This window comes from Haemaphysalis longicornis, unplaced genomic scaffold, assembly GCF_048455015.1.
Source record: "Haemaphysalis longicornis isolate Haplotype H1 unplaced genomic scaffold, Haemaphysalis longicornis Haplotype H1 scaffold_5, whole genome shotgun sequence".
Lineage (NCBI taxonomy): Eukaryota > Metazoa > Arthropoda > Arachnida > Ixodida > Ixodidae > Haemaphysalis > Haemaphysalis longicornis.
Genome location: NW_027526385.1, coordinates 99,062,496 through 99,087,563, shown reverse-complemented (window position 1 = coordinate 99,087,563; position 25,068 = coordinate 99,062,496). Strand labels below are relative to the sequence as shown.

The window sequence follows — 25,068 nt, the reverse complement described above, 5'->3', positions numbered from 1 at the left end:
AGTTATTGCGAAAGTTGCTAATTATTGCCATACTGTTTTTGCAGGTCTTGCAGCTCTGACTCGAGGAATATATGCACCGGAAATTCGAGAGCCTGTTGGGCAATAAAGCTGCAGTCAACCAGCACTTACGGCTTTGTGGTATTTGAAGGGTAGTGGGACCATGTTGCGCTTAGAAACTTGCTGAAGCAAGTGTAGCATGGCCAAATGAATTCAGTGAACTAAACGCCTTGTCATGCATTTGGCCATATTTCAATTGATGCTCCAGTGGGCCCATGATACCTAGTGTCACTATTTAGTGACTCTAATGATACCAATACACCTATAGGACTAGACCAATACACCAATAGGTACCAATACACCTATAGGACTGACCAATACACCAATAGGTACCAATACACCTATAGACTGATACACCAATAGCTATTGGTGTCAATAACCCAATAGGCTATTGGTTTTGTCTATTGGTAATTTTTGCTAGGGGCACGAAACAACGGAAACAAGAAAAAAAAACTCTCTCTTTTTCTCACTCCCTCGCTCGCTCTGGACAGTTAGTCACCTGACAAACTGTAACGTGACTTTTTGTCGACGTCACGACCTCTGCGATCACGTGACAGGAGCAAGAGGGGGTGTAGGGGCGATCATCTGTGAAATGAGGCTCACCCCATAGAGTTTGCTCACCCCCATGGAGGAAAAAAAAGCTTAGGAGAGGCCCCCAGCTATCCCCGCGCATTGGCAAAAGTGTGGAGGAAGTCACGTGTTTTCGGCGGCCATTGGAAGTCGCGTAGCAACGGCGTCCTAGCAACGGCCCGCCCGCCGTTCGCCAGTCATGGAGGAAAGGCAGTGCCTGCCTTGTCGTCCGATTGCGAAGTTTGCTGCTTCGCTTTGCTGCGCTGTGGTCTTGCGGAACTCGAAAAGGATGCTGCGAGTTGCGACAGCTGCGCCGATGTGAATATGTCATTTAATTTCTACTTGCAAGTGCACCTTGTACAGCGTCAAGCTTTTGCTCCGGTCGCGATCACGACGCGCCTATTGAAGTGCAGATATCGTGAACGCGGCGTCCCGTCGTACGCACGGACACCCGTCTGGTAGATTTTCGGGAAGTGATACACGGTGTGCAGTACGTAGGCGACTTGCAACCGAACGATTCGCAACTCAATTGTTTGGTTATCGCCGCTGCAATATATAGTTTGCTAGGCCGGCAATGCGCGGCAGTTCTTTTGCAACTGTTACAAGGTAGATTCCCAGTTGATATAATTCCATCGTCCTATTACCGTGTCCGTCTGTTGACTGGAAGAGTGCTGGATCTGGAATCTGGATCTTTTTTGTGGTCTCGCTCTGGATTTCGCTTTTCAACGCAATTCATACTGCGAGGTTAGTGTATGAACGTTTTCAACTGATATCACCTTGAATTTATTGACACTGAGACAAGTTTAAACTTGGCGAAAAAAAGTTATTGACGCCACCCACCCTCTCATTTTTTTTTAACTCAATAAAACGTTTTGCCTCCTCCTCCTGCTACTCCTCCTCCTCCTTCGCAAAAAATTCTATCGAAGGCACGCGAACAACGGTAAAAACATTCCACAATTTTTTAGCGTGAAATCTGCATGAAGTACGCTTACCTATATACATAGAACGGCCGTTTAATTGACTAGTCATTTCTGGGATTGCCAGTGAAACTGCAACGCAAACTTGGGCACTTTCCAGTCCGGTAGCCGCACGGCGTTCGCCCACTGTTTGCGGCGTTCTCCATCGCTTGGGAACCTATAAACGGCGGCGATTGCAAACAAAGGATGAATGCACACCAATGTACAGCAATACTTGTCAGCGGAATGATGCACTAACCGCTGGAAAGTGACGCCTAATTCCTTGGTTACCGATCGCGACTTGCAGCCTGGCACCGAGCATTGCGGCATTGTTAGAGCGAGCCGCTTCGCAAACCTGCTGCGGCCACACTGAAGACGTGTAACAGTGTAACCGCGCGTTTAGGTTCACGGTCACGCGCTGCAAAACGGCCTTCTACCTGCCTATCAGCTGATTTCCGCCGGCTCGGCGCTGGCAGATGCAGACGACAAGAGAGGCGATACAGGACGGAGGAGGCGGAGAAGGTGCACCGAGAGAGAGAGGCAAAAAGAGTCCGCCAATGGCATGGAGGGCCAATGGTCCGCCATTCGACTTACAGAAATGGCGTTTCCGGCTGCGCTGGGTGTGACGTCAGGGCCTCTCCTAAGCTTTTCTTTCCTCCATGCTCACCCCTCTCTCGCAAGGGGCATTGGATTGGCTTGACTTGGATTGGCTTGGATTGGATTAAAGTGGATTGTGTTGCGTCATAGCCGCGGCAGACGCGCTGGGGCCGGTGCATGTGCAGTACTCTCTCTTCCGCGGTTTCCTCTCCTTCGGGCGCGCTGCGTATATAACCGGTGTGCCGTTCTCCGGCGAAGCAACATCCACGCTTGGCTCAAACACCTAGAGTCCACGCCGCTTTACAAGTACGCCAACATCGTCATCGAATGGGACCGACTTACGCAGTCCCCTCAACGCTATGCGCGCTATAAAACGCGGTCCCTTCGCCGCTCCGCATATGCGTCGCATCTACACAGGGGTTCCCGCGAGGGGAGGTGGGAGTTTCTTTTTTAAATGCAGAGCATTTCAGTAACTCACGATGTCACCCGTATTGGCGTCCGTAGTCCGCACGCTTACTGCGCATGCGCGTCGAGTCGAGGCGAAAGCGAACACATCTCTCGCGAGGGGCATTGGATTGGATTCGAACACTCTCTCGCGAGGGGCATTGGATTGGATTCGATTGGATTGGCTTGGATTGGCTTGGATTGGATTGGATTTGGATTGGATTGGATTAAAGTGGATTGTGTTGGATTGTGTTGCGTCATAGCCGCGGCACGTTGCGTCATAGCCGCGGCAGACGCGCTTGGGCCGGCGCATGTGCAGTACTCTCTCTTCCGCGGTTTCCTCTCCTTCGGGCGCGCTGCGCATATAACCGGTGTGCCGTTCTCCGGCCAAGCAACATCCGCGGTTGGCTCAAACACCTAGAGTCCACGCCGCTTTACAAGTACGCCAACGTCGTCGACTGGGACCGGCTTACGCAGTCCCCTCAACGTATATAAGCGGTGGAGCGCGCGTTCGGAATTCAGTCAAGGGCGTCTTTGCATGGCTTACGCTTGACGTGACGCTTTGCTTGACTCGAGTAGATGCGACGCATTTACCCGAGTTCCCCCCGTGGGAAGATGCGGGCGGCTTTTTTTCCTTTTAAATTCTTAGCATTTCTTTGTAGACACACCAAGGAGCCGCTCGAGCTGCTTCGTCTTTCTCGATTCGCCATCAAGCACCACCCTACCACCGGGGCGTCTCGGCCCTTGGTCTCTCTTCTTATTTTATAAAGGGCTGCGTCTGCTGCAACCCGGGGCTTCCGAGCCGATTCCCCCCGAACTGGCTGCTGCGCCCCACGGAAGTGACGTACGTCAACAAAAAAATTGCGTAATTGCATTACATTGCAATTACTTCAATAGTATTGCATATATTTTTGGCAGTGACACACTAATATTACAGTATCAAGATTTATTTTTAGCCTGAGTTTATTGTCTTTTATTATGACGTCAGCTAGTCACCGTGACGTCATGGACATGCTTTGGAGATGTTTGCATTATATTTTTCTCTGCGAAACTCGGGTTTGTTATTGTTTTCGACACTCGCGTAGAAGAAGTCGCATAAACAAAGCACTTTTTATAGATTTACCACGGGTTTTACGGATGACCTACGGACGAGCGGCATGGAGAAGAGGCCGAATTCCATCGAAGAGCGAATTTTGGCCCCGTATTGGCATACGTACGGGTAGAGTTCACTCTAGTACGGGCAGTACGGGCTTGTCTGTTCGAAGTTTGTTCCGTTGCGCGGTGCCGAGGCAAGCAAGAATGTTACGAGCGTCGGCGTTGTGTGGAGTCGCTCACGAGTGGTGCGGTGCTGCGCTGTGTTTTCGTTTCATATGAGGTGTTCAGCTCCAATTGCAAGCCTGTGTCACCGCGCTTGTATCTTCTGCAGTAATGCACAGTCTTCAAAGTCCGATGACTATTCGTGGCAGCAACGCGAAGTGCTGGTCAGCGCTTGCGCAGAGCGCAATGTTTTCATATCAAATACGTACGTATCAGAACCAAATGTTGCCCCAAAATGTGCAGTAAAGTACGAAGCACCGTGTTGCCTTCAAAACGTGACCGATGTGTATGGTGCGTCATAGTTTTCCAGAGGTTTGTTTGTGTGAAGCTGCTGGCGCCGCAGTCATCGATGCTATCAGCATTGTTATACACGGTGTTGTGGTATCAGACTGCTCATTTGGACTCTGAAAGAAATGGCTTTTCAGCAATGCATTGGTGTTTAGTAGTGAAGCCGACTTTAGCTGAAGCATTTTTTTAGACAAATCGTGAGGGTTTCTGTTTTTTTTTTTTTAGCTATGGTAGTGTACCACTGGGTTTGCACCTTGGAGGGTTAATTCGCACCTAAAGCTTTTTTTTTTTTTTTTAGCTATGGTAGTGTACCACTCGGTTTGCACCTTGGAGGGTTAATTCGCACCTGCAGCCACTGCAGCAGACGAGTCCTTGCATTGAGGTTTGTCCGCATGGCGGAGCCACTGAACTTTAGCGGCTTCCGCCATGGTGGATGATCGTAGCAGACGATATAATTTGTGTAGCCCATTTTCTTGCATATGTCTGCGGCTGCCTAAAATGAACGCACGTGTTGAACATTAATTACTCCCCGAAAACAGGTACGCTTCGGCCTGGAAATATGGGCTGCTAAGCTAAGTTCACGACGCAAATAACCAAACCATTATTCTAAATGACGTGCCTTACAGCTGCCACATTAGGCCTCGAGACAAACTGAACAAAATTCTTTTTCGCGCTCGGATTCTTCCTTACTAAAACATTAAATATGGGGGAAGGCTTCCTACAGCGGCACTATAGTTCGAAGCGGGCAGCAATTCGTGGCCATGTGTAGGCCTTCGTGACTATTATTGCTATTATCGCGTCTACGTAGACCGCAGACGCCCTTCACAAATATCTCATTTCATCTCAACTACGGGCGCTAGCGTATTGATGCATTATCTTGGTGTCAAGGAAAGATTTAAAGCCGTACGCTGGTGCTCAATAGAGCCTTATATATATCTAAGCAATTCTTCCACCAAGCTAGCTGTTTCGTGGTGGGGAAGCGAACGGCAGAAATCGACTTTTTATATATTTTCCGTCCAAGCCAACAGTTTTAAACACTTGGTAGTTGTCCTTGATATATCCGGCGCTAACGCTCTGCGAGTGGAATTATTTTTTTTTTAATTTTAGCTGCAGTGACAACAAGACGCCGCTCTCAGAAGCTGATACTTTTGCATAAAATAGTTACAAAAGATAGAAACATGGAATGTGCAGTACTAGATTACGGCCTCAAATAAGGCGCGATATAAAAATATTGTCTTTAAATTTCGTGCGTGACTGAAAACGGTCAAGCAAGTTTCTCATAATGCTTTTGTGGTCCGGTGTGGACTTCGCAGCTGCCACGACACAGCAGCTGTTAATGTAAAGCTGCATTCAAACGTTGTTTTGTTAAGGCGAACTTGTGCCACGGCGGGCTAACAGGTGGTCTGCACAAAATGGTGCGCTTACGATAATCACACGGCATCGTTTGCTAGGACGCTGTGCGCTGCTGATGAAGTTTTGTTCGTCTTAATGACGGTGATGAGAATGGTGTTGGCTCCTCAAAAATGCTGACGGCTGTAATGATGATGGCTACCGCCACAGCGATTCCGCATCGGCGTTGTCTTTGTACGGCCGATGCAAATTCAACCTGTGACAACACTCTACCTACAGAACTTCTTACAGAACTCGACTTACAGGGGCACACAACCACTTTCTTTTATTCGAGTATGTCAAAAGAGGTGCAGTCCTAAAGAAGGCAAGAAGAGGAAACAATTTTGTTGAATTTTGACCGAGCCAGCATTAACTCAATCAGCTCCAGTGCAGGCCCGTAAGATGTTTAGACGCTTTTAGACGTTTCTTTTTAGTAAAAAAAAATGAAAAAAAAAAATACAATACAGTAGACTCTCGATAAACGGAACCTCAAGGGACCGTAAAAAATAAGTTCCGTGCAAAAGTTCAAATTTATGCGCGTACACACTCTCAGGGCATTTCATGGAACTCTAAGCACTAGAAGGTGAACGTAGGCTATGTAGCTGATAGTTTTCAAAAAGCAAGAAAACTGCAAGAGGTTTAGGCACAGCACTCACAAAGTTCACGTGTAAGTTGAGTCGCTGTGCACTACGAAATGCATCAATTATTTTTGTTTGAGTCCTTGTAACTGCATCTTCACGGTGGCTATAAACCTCAACTTCGCGAGTGCTGAGGAGCCACCGAATTTAAAAGACGGCAACGCGGTAATGAAGCGCGAATAGCACCACGACGGCACGAACGAGGCGGCAGGAGCTGAGACCTGCAACCTCGGCGTCTTGAATCGATACCGAACGTGCGATCTTGCATTCGTTGCGCTAACACGGCTGACCACTAACGAGACGAGGCTTACGAGGCCAACGAGGCTAAAAAAGACATGGAGGAAGAAAATAAAACAAAAACGTAACGGCAGGAACCAGCAAAAACCTATGGGTTTCACAAGAAGTTCAATGTGTGGTTCCTTTTACACGGTGACGCGGTAATTTTAGTTCCGATTGCCGAGATTTTTTTTTTTTTTTTTTACGTTATCGGAATATAAAACCAACCAGCTTACAGATTACTGTTCCGTTTAAGCGGCAATTCCGTTTGAGCGATTTTCGTTTATCGAGATTCTACTGTATTGAAAAAAAACCCCGCCCGCATATCTTCCCACGGGGGGAACTCGAGTAAATGCGTCGCAGAGTAGTGGGGGTATCGCGTGAATGTTGCGTAATTGGGTATGGTTTGGGAATGCTTAATTGTTATTTCGTCTTTATTATACTTATTTATTGAATGAAGGAGAAGCGAAGGCAAGGAGTGTAAAGTTAAAGTCTGTCTTTATTGCTTGGTGCCGTCAAGCAAAGCGTCAAGTCAAGCGAAAGCCAAGCAAAGACGCCCTTGACTGAATTCCGAACGCGCGCTCCGCCGCTTATGTACACACCGCCCGCGTTCGAGAGAGAGGAGTACGGGGGAGAGACGTGCATGCGCACACTTCCGTACACAAGCGCGCGAACTTTCCACGCACCCACCACGCCGTTATCACGTGTACACGCCCTGCCGCCGTTCCTGTTGAGCGCGACGCAGCGCACGGGTAGCTACGACGCATGCGCGCACAGACGCGCTCCCCCCCCCCCCTCACCGCCGCAGCTGTTGTTGAGAGCGACGGAGCGCACGGAGTACACGCGCTCCTCCCGCACCGCCGCACCTGTTGTTGAGAGCGAGGAGGGTACGGGGGAGAGACGCGCACCTGCGCCTCGACGCGACGCGCATACGCAGTGAGCGTGTGGACGGCGCCGACAACATCGACGAGTGACATCGCGAGCCTAAAAAATGCTCCGCATTTAAAAACTAATTTCGCGCTGCGGTGGCGTGATATGGGCACGAGCGACACGTACAGTAAAGGCCAGCACTAGAAACATATAGTGATCACTTGTCTGTGTGGTGGTGATTGCATAGCATTCAAGTGGTAGGACTAAACGGGTCTAGGGGCCCCACTACAGTATGTTTCTTAGCTTTAGGTCGGCGCGACGCCAATTGCACAAAGAAGACCCTAGTGCACATCGTACAGACCTGGCCAGAAAGTGGCTGGGGGAGTCGCCAGTGCTTCATACTTGAATATTTTTTGAAGTTTGCGATAAAATTGGATTCCATTGTTATCCGGACAAACCAGTCTTTTTAATGAACCAGTCTTGCATCTTGTCTTCATTGTCCTTTCAAACGTGGAAGTGATGTTAGCTAAGCCTTACGCACCATGCTTGCTGCGTCGAACATCACAAAGGCACCTGCCACCTGTATCCACATTGGGCTATACGTTCATTTCGAAAATTCTTTCGTATAGCTTTGAAATCTTGTAAAGCGCTGTCTACATGCGAGGGCCACGTGACTGACATCTTGGAGGTCACACTGTAGCGATAAGCACACTTATAAGCTGGAAGCTGAACGAGTGGGATTCATGCAGAGTGTTAACGCCGGGGGATGCGTCGTGGACTTACTGGCAGGGAAAAGGGGGAGGGGAGGGGTGATTTTAACCTAATGAGCATTATGCACACAAAAAAAGGGGGATGCATGAATCGCAGAGTTTACGCGTAGTGTGCGTTTATGGTTGAACTGCATAACTCATACCGTTGCTGTTGCTACAAGAAACGGTGTTGCAGTTTCGCCGCAGTACAAGGAAGTGTGGGGTAAAGCATCTTTTACAGGAGGAAGGTATCAAGGGAAACAGCCGATTTGTTCAACGATGGAGGAGGAGGAGGAGTGGTTGTGGTGAGGTGAACGCAATTTCGTGGCCTTTAGAAGAGGAGAGAGATTGTGAGAGGAGGCCCGGACTCCGGCTCAGGGGCATCATAGCGCCACTGACGCTGAATACGTATATTGGAAAGGAATACTTTTGTCCCTCCCTCTAGGCTTATTCGGAGAGAGGGGTTGGGTGGGAGCGGTAGCGCGTGCACGCAAACATGCACGCACAGAAAATGAAAGAAGACGATGGTGATGAAGAGAGATCTGGACGTTTTTTCAGCGCATAATCACAACTGCGTAGAATTCAGAATTTGCTGTTTTAATATGCGATAGCATTCAATGTCCCGTTGGTAAAGAAAATACCGGTGTCGGCGCTGTCCGTAACAGAGAAACGGCACTTAGCTTACCGTTGGCTGCGAGGCGTCGCGTGCATGGCTAGATGCATAGCGCGCGCTGCTTTGCGCGTGGCAAGGCGCCCTGAGGCGTTCAACTGGACACTCATTCCCACAAAAGGTGGTGCGTAGTTCAATCAGCTCCACAAGAGCGCAGTGCCTGGGAGAACTGTAATGAAAGCAACTTCCGGGGGTAGCCAAATTCGTTTCTCAAGAAAGTAGCTTTGGAGTGGTGTTGACATTTGGAACTACAAGCTGTCTTCCGTAACTCTCTTGAGTTCACGAAAACGATTAAGATCGCAGCTGTTAACAGCCCGCTCCTGTCGTTTAGCGTCGCCGTCGGCCTCGTTGTAACCGAGTGAACGAAGATGCAGCGAGCAGGAAAGCGGAGGAGAAAAGGATGGGGAAAGTGTGAAGGGGAGGGCACGGTGTAAGATATATTATTAGGTGAGGACACAGCTTACAAAACGAACGTGTGCTCTTCGTCTTGATAAAGTCGCCAAACTGACGCCGCTGAGACCGTTGATTGCAGCGCCCGCCAGCGGCAGCGAAAAGAAGCTGCCTGAGCGCCGCCAACTCGGAGGTGTTCGGATCCCTTCGGCTCCTTGTCGGGCCTTCTCGGCAGCTTCCGTAACCGGTCGTCTGCTCGATTTCTGCTCGCCGCAGCTTGGCTGGTTCCGCCGGGAGGGGGGGGGGGGGGGGGGGTGCAGACGATAATTTGAAGAAAGCCGTGCGGAAGCCTTTGCGCTCGCCCCAGTGTTTCAACGTGTTCTAAGCATGGGTTTTGAGTCGGTAACAATCAAAAGAAGGTATAAAACACCAAACCGAAGGGAATGTGTGCCGCGGTAGCCGTTGAGCGCTCACAGAAATGAGATTTTATGCTGCGCTTTTTATGCTTGCACAAAGAAAAAAATGGGGTACAAATGTTTTATTGGGTACGTACTGCAACGGATGACAAGAAAACGTGACAGTAATTAACGTTACCTGCGATCCTAAACGAATGAATGCGTGCTCTGCAGCCATCCCCAGCAGAAAATGATGCTACTTGCGGTCAGAATTTTTCTGAGAGTGCGGTTGCGCGAAAGGGTTCTTTTTGGTGCTTTGAGGGGACGTACTACTGAATGTCGAAGAAGTGCGCGCTCGAAAACGATGCAGTGCCGTCGACTTTACCGTTGGCTACAGCCCCCCAAGCTACCCCGTACAAGCAGCGGCAAAAGAAAGCGTCCGCTGCCGCAACAACACCCCGACATACAAGGAAAGTAGGCAGTTTGTGAAATGGATGAAATTGGCGGCGAGTACGCTGATGTTTCTTCGTCGTAAATGACGTTTCACAACTGGGGTAAGTCTATGCACAAAGCAGCGGAAATGAATCGATGCTGTCAAACTCACTGCCGGTGTCCAATGTTCTGAGGAGCTGCGCGCGCGTCTTAATAAACGTAGGACGCCCGAAATCTCGCAGCTGTTTAAACAATGTAATAAATTACGCGTTAAGATCGCGTTGTGTGAGCTCACACGGTGAGCTCAAACAATTTTGTTTTACACGCATGCCGCTCGTGCCTGCGAACCACCTGGCTTCGGACAGTCGTTGTTCAAGTCACCTGAAGCCTCGGTCGCTTCGAAGCTTAGTTAAGAGTTCTGCCACCAGATGTCCTTTCAATCAAAGGTCCACGGGCGGCGCCACGGCACCACCAACTCTATTTGACATATTTTGGGGCTGCTGTGTCCACACCTAAAAGTATATCTTACACCGTGGGGGAGGGTAATACGCCAAGGCCGCCTTGCGAGCCGTGCTCCGCGGCGGCGACGCGCTACGAGATAACGCCGCAGTAGCGCACGCCGTGGTGCGTGCGCCAATGACACTTCGTCTGCCATTGCAGATAAACTAGCCGCCCGAGCAGCAGTTCAGCGTCGCCGACGCCACAATCCAAAGTGAGCGCCGTCGCAGCAGTACATCTATGCGCCGTCGCCGATAAGACTGCAGTTCGCGCAGCGCTCAAATTTCGCACTAGGGGGTATCGTTCGTAATCGTCGGGGAATTTTTTAAAAGCGAAAGCCTTAATTGGTTTTGTTTCAAGCACACGCGTTGTGAGGCGCAGAAAATCGTGCGGTACAGACAATGGGAGCACGCGCGGCATAAAGGAAAACAGCAGCACCAAGGGGGGAGAGTAGGCCGCTGCGGCACGTGCAATGCAGGCCGCCTTGGGAAGCCAGTAATAGCAGTAGTAGTAGTAACTAACTTTGCCCAAAAGTTGTGCTGATTGTACCACTGAGTTATGTAGCGCCCACGGGGGTGGACAGGAGGTTTCTGGCGAACGCGAGCCGGTGGAACGAGCTCCAAATGTTGCTCGCTGTCAAGGGAACTGGTCGAGGGGAGACGAGCGCGGCCGAAAGGCTCATCACAAAGTTCAACAGCAGATTAACAGAAGGCCCGACTATGCTATCGCCTTCCCATTCTTGTTTCAAGTATCCCCATATCTTTATTCTTTGGCTTACGCTGGTAGTTTCTGCGTCCGGTATTTCAGGATGGAGTTCTGCGGCGGACGAAAATAGTAGATTTGCTTAGATTTTAACACGGCCGCATTTTTCAAATAAAAGATGTGGGGGCAAAGTCGTGTGATAACCTTCTATTCGCCCGTAAAGCCATTTCTCTAGCGGTGGCAATCACAGATGCACAACAGTGGACATCTGTAATTCACAATGTGCATCTGTAATTGACACGCACCAATACCAATTAAAACATTGTCGTTTACGAACTATTGGTTGTGACTATTGCGTGACCTCGTCATTAGGCCGGGTCTATACTCAAATCAAATCAAATCGAACCAAATCAAATTTTATTTCCAGAAAAAAAAAAAAAACTCCCACCTCCCCTCGCGGGAACCCCTGTGTAGATGCGACGCATAGGGGGTTCACGTTGTAGCGTTGGACAGCGGAGGAACGGCGCTGGAATTAACGATGGAGCGGAGCGGCGCACGCACCGCGTTTTATAGCGCGCATAACGGTGAGGGGACGCGCCGGCGCCAGTGCGTCTGCCGCGGCTATGACGCAACACAATCCAACACAATACACTTTAATCCAATCAAAATCCAATCCAATCCAAGCCAAGCCAATCGAATCGAATCCAATCCAATGCCCCTCGCGAGAGAGTGTTCGCTATCGGAGAAGAGAGGGGGTGAGCGGCGGAGAGCGCAGCTGGCGCGGCGAGGAGAATGGGGGAGGGGCGGACGCCGACGGCGCCGGATGCAGGGACAAGGCGAGTGAATGAGATGCAGTCGCATCTAAAACACTGGACGGTTCTCTAGCTATAAGCTACTGCAGTAGCTTGACATAAGCCAGGGAACCGTGAGAAGGCGCAGCGAACAGCGCATGAAAACAAACACGTACTCTTGAAAACAAAAAATGCAAGTTGTTGGACAGCTCAATATTTAAAACAATTTCAATAGCTGAAGCACACAAATTCCAAAAGCACAGGAGCGTGCATTTCAAGGGTAGACACAAAATATACAACATAATACGTCATAATGCCTTTAAACAATCCAACGAAAGTGGGGGAAAATACAACCACAACAAAATCTTACACTCACAATCTCACAAAGAATGAAGTTAATTGTTGCTTGGACAAACTTGTGGTTTGCTTGTATTTGTTAAATGTTACTGGGAGATTATGTCTAAAGATTGCAGTTTTTAATTTGTGCGGAAATGCGGTATACCATCCATACGTCAGTGTTTCGGGTGCGTGCATCAGTTGGTTTGTGCTCTAATTCATGCAAGAGATTTTACAAAATTTACTACAGCAACAAAAGAGAAATAAACGGTGCTCAACAAACTTCCCTCAACTGCCCTCTTCAAAGCTTCAATTTTATACCTAATTTAACAATACCATATTTAATCAGGGCGTGTAGTAACGAAAAAAAAAACTAAACTCAGAGTACAATTTGTCCAGGCTGCTCCTATGCGGCGGTTGTAGTGGTAAACTGCGATTTAATTCGCCATTTGCGATTTAATTGACTTCCAACGGGATCGTTACAAAGTGAAAAATTGAATTGCCTCTATGTTTGTAGTGGTTTTCAGAGGCGCGCCGCTGTTGGCATATGCCTGTCCGCCTTCTACCGGCTATAAAACCGTTGTTAGTTTTTTTTTTAACCAAACCAGACAAATTCTTTATGAGGAAGCAGTATTTAGTGATCAAGCGGCAATTTTTTTCTCGGCGGTGTCCCTTTTACGTTGCGAAATTCACACTTGCATGTCTCGTTTTATTTAGTGTGATAATGCAGTGATTTAAAACAGCGGAAGCTGAATGTTAACTTGTAGGGTTTAACGCGCCGACGCAACGCAGGCGATGAGGCGCGCCGTAGTGGAGGGCTCCGGATTAATTTTGTCCACCTAGGGATCTTTAACGTGCGCCGAAATCTCGTGCACAGGGGCGTTTTTGCTTTTCGCCTCCATCCGAAAAGCAGCAGCCGCAGCCGAGAGTCGAACCCGCGTACTTGTGCTCATCAGCCCAACGCCTTTGAAACCGCGGGAGTCAGAATGCTATCTGGCCTTATGCGATTTTAAGAAAAATTCTCAAAACACTGTGTAGATATGGGACCCCATCGCCAGTCCTCCTTCGATGTTACCCAACTTTAAAAAGCAGGGCACACAGTCTTTTATTTTTTTCAGTAAACGGGATTGGTGGTAGGATGACATGTCAGTGGCTAGTGCCCTTAATAAGCTCTAGATCACAGCCTCCATTAAAAAAACGCCCCTGCACTGAAAGATGACGCGTTGTCTAGCAATCATTCCGCGGCATCTCCTCTTGTTAAAAAAAGATTGAGTGCTGACCTAACACGAAGCTCACTGCATGATAGAGGTAATTAAAGTTTGAAGACAGTCGCTAGATTAACTTAGCGAAAGCGGTAGCGCACGGCTCCCCAAATTTGCCGCTTCCCCCCAGCCTTATTGCCATAAAGTGCGCGCTACAGAAACTTTCCCACGCAAAATGCGCGCTGCTATAACCAAGCCATCAAACCCCACTCCGCGAGCTCCCACGATCTGCGACCTCCTGCGATAACCCAATTAAATCGTTGAACCGCAGCACTACCAAAAACCGCCCTCAACACTGAGAGAAGTTATTCCCGACCCAGTGGCGCGGGTTCGTTTTGAACAGCCCTTGCCGGGCGTTTCCCTTTTTGCGACATGCGGTTCACGGGGGCGAGCTGTCCAGCGACGCGAAAGGTGGCTTCACCCCAGCGCGCAACAGCAGTGCGGCGAAGCTCCCCCGCTGCACCACGCAGGCGGGACCGTGGGAACGGCAAACTCGGAACGTTCCGCTCTCGAGCCTCCCTCGTAGGTTCCCACGATCCGCGGGTTAGGACCGCGAGCTCTCTTGGGACTCCGGGGGCCGACCCCCCAGCGTACAAAACCGGCGCCGCGTAGTACGCCGATCCCATTCGCGCCGGCGCCGCGCTCGGATACCGCCATCACGTCGTCCGCTGTCGTCTGCTACGCGCGCAGGCTTTTTTGCGTCGTCTGCTCTCGTGGCTGAATCGCTCTCGTCGGAGACGCCGAGGGACTTTCTCTTCGAGTTGTTCTTTAGACTACAAAGTGGGAATGCAACCTGTGTGTTACCAGCGGCGTATCGGTGTCGCCGTGACGTCTAGACAAGCCTTCGCGGTTCTGGTAACAGCGGCGGCGATTTTGCCGTTGATTCAAAGCGCATCCGTTAACCCGCCTTCGAGGTATGATAGCGACCAACACCGCTCCTGCGACTGGATGCGAAGGTAATTTTGGCGTTTTTTTTTCTCATTACACTTGCAAGCATGGCTGTCGTTAAACGCTGAGATGTTTGCCCACATGTTGCGATGCCGTTCATGGACCTACACCCGAGACTACTATAGGCCTCTCGTATCTACCTTTGCTGTCTCACTTTCTTCAAATGCATTCGCACACAAGGACAAACCTGCTTACCAGCATCGTTTTTAAAAACGAACCAAATGCTTACATTTAACCAGTACTTTGGATTTACACTGCTATTTTTTTTCCGTACCGCTTCGTCGCCATTGACAGAAATCACCTGTTCCTAGACACAGCCACATGTGAACCGTTCTGTCGACCTCGTATGTTGGAACACTTGTTTTGACAAATTCTGCTTTGAAAGTTCATTTTATCATCAAGATCCTTCAAGCACGTACAGCAAGCCCCGCTGTAACCAAGTCCCAAATGGGAACAAAATGGTTCATTATAAGCGATACCTCGTTAAAAGCAGGGATGATTTGCTCTTAATGCACTGCTTTGGGGACCACGAAACACTTCGGGTAAAGAAATATTTGGAATAAAAACGTGCGCATGCGCTCTTGGTTAACCAGCAAAGCTGTAACGGGCGGATCCGTCCGCGCCTTCCGCTGTCGCTTCAGAAAGGCTTTTTTTTTTTTTGCTTCCAACCCGAGCAATCTTTCTCTCCTTGTTTTTACAACTCATCTACAACCTGTTTCTTGTTTTACGCGTAAGCGTATGGGATTGCGCCGGAGGAGTTTTCTGCGTACATGGGGCCACCATATTTTTCTTTAGCTTAGTCCAATAAAGCTTCGCTTTAAAAACGATTTTGTTATAACGAATGTTTGCTAATGTTCTTGCCGTATCTGTCTCAAAACAGCGGCCTGACTCAGTCCCCCGACGACGTACTGCCGGTGTACTTGGACTCCTGCGACCACGGCACGGTCCGGTGGAGTTACCCTCGCGGAGCACTGCGTATCGTAGTCCGGCGATCGTCGAAGGCCGAGCCCGAGTTCCAGGCCTGCTTCCGGGTCGGAGCTCGCAGTTCCGGAGCCCTGGTCTACATCGAGACGCCGCAGGGAGATCTGGTTCCGGGGCCAGGAGCTCGCGCCAAGTGCGTCCTGTCCCACGAGGGCGCAGTGGTCGTGTACGTGGTTGCCAGACCTTTCGAGGCGGCCTCTTCAGTGGGGACATCCAAGAAACCGCAGCTGACCATGACCTACACGACGGGACAGCCAGTGGCGTCGTTCGAGAGACTTGAGGGTTGGGAAGGTACGTGCGAGCTCCGAGAAATCCCCTTTTGTAGAGAGCCTTTTGTGGCCGAGACGTGTTTTGAGGTTTGTTACAGCTAAACGTGCAGTTCCCGACGCTACGAAAAGTTAATGAGTTTGATGAAAACAATTTTTGGTGCATTAAAATGAGGAAGACATGTAAGAAATTAAGATTTTATAAAACGCACCACGTAAACACTTCGGATCAAGTTCGGAATAACTGGAAATTTCAGCTAGGTAAAGAAAAACACAATGGACAGCATTGTGTCTGCGTTTTCTTTACTGCCGTCCGCGGTTTTTAACGTTCAAGCTGAAATTTTTAGTCAATATGAACAAACTCGGCTAATATCAAGCAATGCTGCGAAATAAACCCTTGGTATTAATTTAGCTAGGTCGTCTAGAGCTCGCAACGGCTCCGACAAACAGGATCTATTTTTGTTGAATACGCCTTGCATTTCTTTCAATTCAACTTTCGCGCGCGAATCGCCTATGGACGTACGAACAAAATAAACGCATTCTTTTCCCTTTCTTTTCAGAATGCCGGCCATGCACCGAGACGGAGCTACGCGAAAGTTACTGCTTTAGCGACTTGGGTGAGTAAAACGCCAAAGGAATAGCATATGTTCGTTTGACACAAGTCCATTCCCGCGAAATCACAGAGGAAGAGATAGCATGGCGGAGGGCACATTCCTAACACTTTAAAATGTTTGGAATTTTCTTTGAAATGTCAAAATAATTTTTTCGGAATCGAAAAAAGGAATCTAAATTGAACTTTGTTGCCACGTGGCTATTGTCCTAGGCATCATAGTGCGTCTGCCCAGGCGCACCGCTTGGCCAGAGAAATGATGTGATGCAGGTCGGCGCATGCGCGTAGCCACGAGCGGACAACCGGCGCGAGGTGCGCTCGTGGCAGACGCCCCGACACCTTCGTTTGCGGCTTTCATTCGTTCGAAAGCCGTTAAACGCGCTAAAAATACGAATTTTCGAGTTCTTTTCACTTGTGCGAGGCATAATTCCCGAATATATCCTCAATAACGCGACAGCGAACCATTTTGCCGAGCCGCGGCTTGACTCGGCGTGTGCAGTTCGTAGCTTGTGAACACGGTGTTTATCTATACTATGACCTAAAAATAACACACGAAAAAAAAAAAAAAGGGCTGAAGAAACGACACAAGAACTCGCTCAAAGGGTGTAACTGTAACCTGCGCGGAGTTCAAAGGGATGGTGAACAGTGTAGATAAGACACAAAAATAGTTGGCTCCGCAAAAAATCTACGAATTTTCAATTCAGCCCTGGCCAAATGTACGCTGCACGCCATTTCATATCGAACACAAATGGGAGGAACCAAGGAAAGCGCTGTTCGCGGGCATTAATTACACCCTTTTGGGTGTAAAAAGGGTGTACAACGTGCTCCGACTCCCCGCGATAGACTCCTGGTAACGAGGCGCATAAGCGCCCATGCATCCTTCCGAGAGTAATGTTTGTGCCCCGAGTAATGGATAAATTTTGCATCGCGGTGTGCCAGCACGGCCTTACTGATCAGCCCCCGCAGCTACCCGAGATTGCTGAAAGTTACTCTACATGTTCGAGACCATGCCTGGTTTCTAAGCCTCCTAAGAAGAGAAAGCTTTCCTTCCAAGCAGAAATTTCCAAGCCAGTTACCACAGCCACCTGGTTCACAGGGTTACGTGAAAACTAACCCAATCGATGTCACTACACAAATCTGATGCACTATGGCCATCTAGTCTCGAAGGTTAATTTTCTTGTAATACTGGAAGCACCACACTTGGACAGTTTTCATTCACGAATTTTTGGTCACTATAGCTCCTATATCGTCTTCAGCCTCATGCAGCCCAGAGTCTTCTTTTTGGCCTGTATGCAGTTTGATTTTCGTTGCAAAAAAATCCTTTTTGTTCCACTGCGACTTTCTTTGCATAAACATGAAATTTAGAAACACAGCGAGATGGCACAGAACAGTTACTGCACTTTCTTTCAAGATGCCACCAACAACTCCCACTTGGGCTACTTGGAAATACGCAAAGGCATGCCACTTTTTTAACGACGTGCATGCAGGGGGTGTGCTCATCAAACAACATTCACTGCTATTTTGTGTTCTTAACAATTCCTTCGAAAAAAGAATGAACCCCACCCCCAATTTTTTACTTCACTTACTTCACTGTTGCCTCAAGTGTAGCGCAGTCCCACAAAACGTCAGTCTGTTTTCAACTTGGCGTTTTTTTCTTTTCAAGTCGCAGAGGCCATGGTGCGGAACACCACACTTGACCCCGACCACCGCAGCATCAACTGGTGGCTGTCGGTGTCACAGACCCACCGCGGACGCATGCCCGAGTATGTCACGAGACCCACACGATGCGGCTTTCCTCGCGACACGCAAGAGGCTCGCTTGATCCTCGCAAGGTGGCACCTTGGTCGCGCCAGTGTCACGTGCGCCCCAAAACTGTCCCAGTGGGAACGACTTGTGCGACGGGGAAAGCCGCAGTGCAAGTATGAAGGCGAGACGGCAGGCACGGACAACACGTGACTCGCGATTATCCGTGTTGCGCAAAAATGACCACAGACGTGTGGTTGCAGTGAAAGTCTACGACACAGCAAAAGGCTGCTGAAACCTTAGTGCAGAGTGTGATCTGTTCCTCGGACAGGAAGTGACCAGTGAGCCACAGGCGATGATGTAGAGAACAGTCACTGCATGTCTTCTGCAGGGTGTGTTCCTTTGGCCACTGACAAGTGTCACTACAGCATTTGGAAGCCACTTGGGTGGTTTGCTCCCGAGGCTTTGAGCATGAAGCTTTGCAGCCAGGACAAGAGCCAACTGCCACCTGACCGTAATGGACAAGAGATTCTGCCATCATGTCATGTGACATAGGTGAAGGCTACAAGAAATAAAGCAGGTGACAGGTTGGCCTACCTCGCACAACTCGCCTGACAGCTAACCGAACGAAGTTCCAACAACTTATTTGGGTGAAGGAAAGGGATATTTGCTAATACTGCTTCAGTGCTAGCAAACATCCCTCTTTCCCACATATAGTGGGTGTTGAGAACTGCATCTGCCCTATCTTATACCTCCAAGCTACGAGCTCCAAATGTGACGAGTCTGCACAATGCCACCTGGTGGTAGTGATTGAGGACTTCCAGTGCAATCCATAAATCAAATGTACAGACCTTGGAGTACCTGAGCATTTCCCTGTTTTCGTTACTTTTTGATATGCTCCGTACATGAAGCTGTCATTGGGGAGAAGATAATAAAAGCCCTGTCTCACCTGTACGTGTCTCTTGTTGCAAGTATGCTGCCCTCAGGAACACAGAAAAACTTACAACGCAAGCAAATGAAGCATTCTGGTTTTGCTGCACAGCACGCTGCTGCTGAAATGTGCTGGTTTGCACTGTACTTAAGCTTCATAAATTTCATGAAAGCTGCAGCAGGCATGAGCCAGTAGGCAAGGGATACAATAACGATGTCTAAATTCTGATAAGGGGCTTAAAGGAACAACTGTTCCAATACTTTGGTGTAAGCCTTGTCTAAGCAGTACAGCACTTATGCTCGCATTGACATAAAAACCCTTGTTCAATAACCACCAGAAGATAATGTTAGATATCTTAGCCATAGAGCCTCTCACTCTATGAGAGATAAGACAGAGAAATGTGGTGGCAAAGCAGAGATAGGAGAAGTTGGAAGTCAACTAAGGAGGCCTTCATCTTGCGGTGGGGATAAATAAGTTGCTGCTGATGTTGCCTACATGTTTTGGCAGCCAAATTTATTTACAAATCATGAAAATAATGAAAGGAGCGGGGCAGCCAAAGAGTAACCACACTGGACACAAACAAGCACAGCTTGTGTATGAAGCGGAAGCGCTATTTTATGATTCCTTCGCTGCCCAATCGACAGAAAAAAACAGCTGCGAGTGGGCACAGAAATAGCACTGGCATTCGAGATGCGTACACAACTGCCTACAATAAAATGTGGTCCCACAAAACTCTTGTTCCCCGCACTTACAATGGCAAACTGCGGGTTCGTATGTACAGAACGATTGCAACTCTTCCGAAGCATCACACTAGAAATAAAAGCGGCATACTACTACACGCACGAATAAATACACCACTGAAAGCGTTGCAACTAAATGCGCAGGGGAGGATGCGGGGATATTGCGCTGGTAGTCACACAACACTGTTTCGGAACAGACACCCTGGGATCACTTCGATGGTCGGCACAAGGCAACTCGCGAAATGTTCATGGCGATCTGTTAATAAGCGAAATGGCAAGGGATGGTAGTACTGACAACAGAGCCTACTGACGTCTTTGGTGACAGTGAAGCCAGCATTTATGCACAAAATACCGTGCTCAATGTTTCACAATTTTAGAGACTGCCTTTTCAATAGTTGTTGGATAGAATAAAAAGTGCGCACTTCGAAGCAATTTCGAAGATTTTAAATATATTCTAGACCACGATTTAAGAGGTTCACAGATTCCAAATATCGAAGCCAACTATATTCATTTTCTCAATGCAAATGTAAAAATGAAAAAAAGAGAGAATAAAACGAGAAGAAAAACACTTGCAACTTTTCAAACAAAAGAAACTGAGAATAAAGCTGGCCAATAAGCAATACTGCGCAGATATTGCAAGTTCAAAGAAAGCAGTGCAGTACCAGTTACAGTAAACGCAAAACGGAAATTTTTGATACAAGAAGAAGCTGCATTGCTCCAGCAACGACCTCACCACAAATGCCAGATTATGAAATACAAGCAGACTGCACTGTCGCAAAGTCAGCAGTAGACCCGTTAATACCACCTGGCAGTAAAGACGCTGAATAAGTGGAATGACACTGGTGTAAACAGCCACAAAAGTTACTTTCCCAAAAATTCTCGGGACAAAGATCATTTCGGACAAAAACATTGCTCAAAACACTGCGACAGCTCTGCAACGTCGCTATGCGACAGTCGTTGTTCACACTCCCACTCAAAATGTCCTGGACGGATGTCTGTGAGCAGCGGCGTTCACGCTATCAAAGTACGTTACGTAGACTTCAATTTTGTTCAGTTTAAAAGAGACGACCGCTTTTTGGAAAGGCTTCTCAACTCCGCTAGACTGGACGGATTGCTGAAGGCATCGAACACATCAATGTTGAGATACTCCTTCGCAGCTGGGTCGCGTCCCATGACATCACTCCAGAGACACGAGAACAAAATGCATCCAAGCTTGAGACCACTGGTTAAGATACGTATAAAAGATTTTCATGTATAAGTGAATTTTGACATGACTACCTAAGTAGCTAAAGGGCTGCAGCGAATTGATTTCGCTCAGAACCTGCATTTACAGAGTTCAAAATCTTGCAGCCCAAGCTAAAAGTTAAAACTCATAAAATCCATGTTTAAAGCCACCAAGACAATGCAACACACTGTGTAAAAAAGCAGTAAAAATACACACTGCATCGCGACATCACTGCCTCATGAAATGAACACGCAATACAACACCAATCGTAGAAACGTGACAACATAAATGAAGCACAGCGCTTTTAACACAGCGCAATGAGAACACATCATGAAAAACGTGGTTGCCTAATCTATGACCTGCTTCTAATGTTCCTCCAAACTCCTCAAAAGTACAGGTACTAAACCTAGACAGGATCTCCGCTGAGATGCCAGAAGAGTTTGCTTCTGGAAGCAAGTTACTCGACTTCTAGTCCTACTCATAGCCCTACACTGACACCTCAAAACTACTGATACGTGTTACGTGCCTAACGGGGCTATCTGTTGAGCAAGCCAGAGGGTGGAATGTGTTTTTTTGACTTTAGCGTCTATTTACGAATGCAATGTACGGCTAATCAACGCAAAGTCCCTATGCACCGAAAGCTTATTCTTAACGAATCATCGTAGAGTTCATCAGAGACACCACTGAACTTGCAAAGAAGCTTGCCGACCTAAAAGATCGTCTGCAAGCACACCACATTTACCTAGGAGGTGAGCATGGTGTTCCCCTCAGCAAATCCCACTCCCTTCAATATCAATCATACCACCACTCAAAATTCATTCACAAGTGTCAACGTTAATTTTAAGGTTCCGCTACCCCGTAACATTTATCCCACGGTCCACCGTTGTAACTACAGTTTTTGCCAAAAGGGCTTTTATGGCTTTGTTAGATCAAGGACGCAATAACAATATCACTGGATAGGTACGGACAACATTTGAAACATTTTTTTTTTTGCATAAAGTGAGGCACGAGGCACTCGGACGATAGCTGCCCGTGATAAGTTTTCTAAATACAAGACATATGGCTGCCTATGGAAGCGGCAAAATACTGTTTGTCATCGCATATGCGGTATTTCGACGTATGTGCAAACGCATACCTTGGATGAAAGGGGAACAATTCAAAGCTGAGAACATATCTGCCACTAAGTTGGCCAACAGTTCAGGCCACAAGCCGGCTGCTGCAAGAGCGAAATGATGTGCGCTTCCCTTGCCAATGGCACAATGGTTATCACTTCTAACGTAAACGTCTAAAATTAAGAAAAAAAAAAAAAAAAGGAAGAAGAAGAAGAGAGAGCCCCTTCAAATTTCTTCCCACTGCAAAAAGAGTCGGCGTGCAAATATTTGTGCTTGAAGTTCATATTCAGTTCTTGTGCTCAAGTCTCAACATTGCTGATGTCTTTCTTTGAACACGATGGGATGAATTTGCATCTTGCGACGATGGCACGACTTATGAATGTGGTCCCGATTATCTACAACCAAGGCTATGAAAACTAATGATTAGAGAACGAGGGCCTTGGCCAACAACATGAACATTTTCTTCCCTCCTGGAACGAAAGATGAGAGTGCGGGAAATAAAAGTGGATTGGTCCCTTTTTACGTTGTTCAAGGGATAACCAGGGTGCGTTTTCCTTGATGGAGACCAAAGGCTGTAACAGCCCAAAGCAGTCGACCAAACCCCTTGCTGATGTCTTGAGCAAAAAATCAACAAAGATGAGTCGTCAAAACGGAGTCTCAACCCTCCCCCCCTTTCACAGGGGCCGGGTCGTTGGGAAAAATACCCACGGCAGTGATTTTTTTTTCTTTAAAGGCAAAGTAGCTCTCAACTAGGCAGTGACTACGTTGTGCGGAAACAGTGGCAGCTCTTGAAGAACAAGGTCAAGGCAGTCAAAGTACATCAACCGCTCTCGCGATCCAACATTGCTGCCATTTCGACGATGTTCAAAAGCGGCCGCGATTTCGCAGCCACAGAACATACGAGTAGTCACGCGGCACATATCCGACAGGTACGCCTGTATGCTGTCAACAAGATCCGCGCGAAAACGTAGCGGCGAAACAGTCCCGTGATCTAACAAGATTTGAGAGCCCCATTTTCAGATATGGCTGCACCTCTCCCCCTTCAAAACAAGAAAAAAAATATTCCGGGGCAAAGTTCATTTCGGAGTCCATCGACGTGATTACATCTTTACAAATGGAGCCGGAAATCTTTTTTTCTTTCACAAGAGGTGGCTCCTTCGAGGTGACCGTACATTTCAAAATATGCTCTGTCGTTCAGACATGTCAGAGATGAGCAAGGAGTCACCAATCACATTTCGTGACCAGTCACTCCTTATAAAGGAAAATACTCCCAGTCAATTGCATTACAGCTAAGTCAACCTTAAAAAACATGGAGCACAGCAAGGTAACCATCTTGATAGAGAGCTCCCGAGCACTTCTTTCACGAGAGGTGGCTACTTAACCAAGGAAGGAGGACCTTTTAAAAAGACCCTCTCTTCTCAGACAAAGGAGGAGAATCCCGGGAGTGGAGCGCGCGATCCGGCCATGTTGTTGAGAACGACGCGTCCGCCGTTGAGGCACATGGCCGCGCTGCTCTCCTGCTCTGAGTCGGTGTAGCTAGGCGGCTTGGCAACGCGCTGCCGTTTCCATGACTGGCGCAGGGTGTCGTTGACGTTGGCGTAGTGGTTCACGAACGAGTGCGGGTCGCCTTTGGTATCGTCGTCCTCACTCTCCGAGCCCTGCGAGAGGGAGGGAGAGGGAGCGTGCAAGAGTCCCGAGGAATTAATACCAAAAATGCTGCAGGTCACCTTGTTGACTACAAACTGGAATATTTGACTCAGTAACTTAAAAACGAGTCATAATCAGTGAGCCCTTGTGGCCGATATCAATGGACAACTTTCTCACATAGATTTGCCCGAATGCAAGGGTGAGACAGCCCAAAGAGATTTGGGAGCAGTTTTCGGAGCAGCAAAATTTCAATTTTGGAGCAGAAGAATCTTGATTTGGAGCAAGTAGGGACATTTAATACATCGTCTTGTGAGCTTAAAAAAATCATAATTTCAGCAATTTGAAGAATCAAGTACACGTACATTCCAATCAGTTTTGAATACCCAGAACACCGGAACAGACTTAAGCGAAAGAATTTTTTAAGAGTATCACAAAGTTCTAACTGCACTACCTTTTTCCTAACTAGTGATATTGTGTTGCGGATGTACGCAACACTGACAACAAAACTGCCGTTAACATTATCAAATTTAAGGGCTCTGCAATTGTGGCGTGTTTTCTTGCCGTTTTAATGCTAAAATTATTATTTTTGTAATCCCAGGCTGCGTTGTATGAACGAGTGTAGTCACGGCAACAGTTGAGCAACTTCGAGATAACGGTCGCATAGCCCAGCCTACCCGTTGCAGTCCGTGGGGCGCACGTCCACCCGATGATCATTTGAGTAGCGTTACTGTTTAGCCACCTAGATTTGGGCATTAAATTTCACTTCGCATACATCAAGTGTTATTAGTCGCGTGCTATGGCAACCATGCAGTCCTGCTGGACAGGTTGCGGTGCCGCAGCACAGCCCGCAACTTTCGTGCCGACCGTTCCCTCCCGGGCCGAGGCTCGCGATCGCGCTTCGAAGCACAGCAACACCTCAGCATTTTATAACACCCCAACGAGCCAAAGAGTTCAATTCAGGAACCCGATTATAGACGCACGCACCGCATTTCGCAATCAAGGACAAACCACGCCGAAGTCGTACGCCCCACATTTCAAAACTTTTTTTACGAGCCGCGCAACTTCTCGTAATCTCGCACCGATCTCAAACCATATCCCCGCATTAACGTCACTGTTCAGAGCCACAATTGATAGAATGAATAGACTGGAACCCAGCTGATAACATAAAATAAACCAGGGTAAATATCGGCGATGCGCAGTGAGCGCGTGAAGTAGGCAGTAGCAGGCAGATCAGGCGG

General features: G+C 48.1%; 2 protein-coding genes across 3 annotated transcripts in view; one reads left to right on the top strand and one right to left on the bottom strand.

Annotated features, from left to right (window-relative positions):
- The first annotated feature begins 687 nt into the window (after window positions 1-687).
- On the top strand, window positions 688-19,496 carry LOC144138611 (meteorin-like protein). 2 transcript variants are annotated; one of them, XM_077670988.1, is made up of 4 exons: window positions 688-945; window positions 15,456-15,847; window positions 16,383-16,439; window positions 18,096-19,496. In XM_077670988.1, exons 1-4 carry the CDS (start codon window positions 827-829, stop codon window positions 18,386-18,388), a joined length of 861 nt encoding a protein of 286 aa, XP_077527114.1. In that variant the 5' UTR covers window positions 688-826; the 3' UTR covers window positions 18,389-19,496. The 2 variants fall into 2 exon arrangements, with proteins under 2 accessions (XP_077527114.1, XP_077527115.1); XM_077670989.1 differs by lacking the exon at window positions 688-945 and adding an exon at window positions 12,038-14,583.
- A 106-nt stretch (window positions 19,497-19,602) lies between these two features.
- Window positions 19,603-25,068, bottom strand: part of Sdk (sidekick cell adhesion molecule) — a gene marked incomplete in the record, with an annotated part of 89,813 nt that continues 84,347 nt past the window's right edge. The window contains 1 exon segment of the mRNA XM_077670986.1: window positions 19,603-23,841. Within this exon segment, the coding sequence (XP_077527112.1) occupies window positions 23,602-23,841 (240 nt within the window).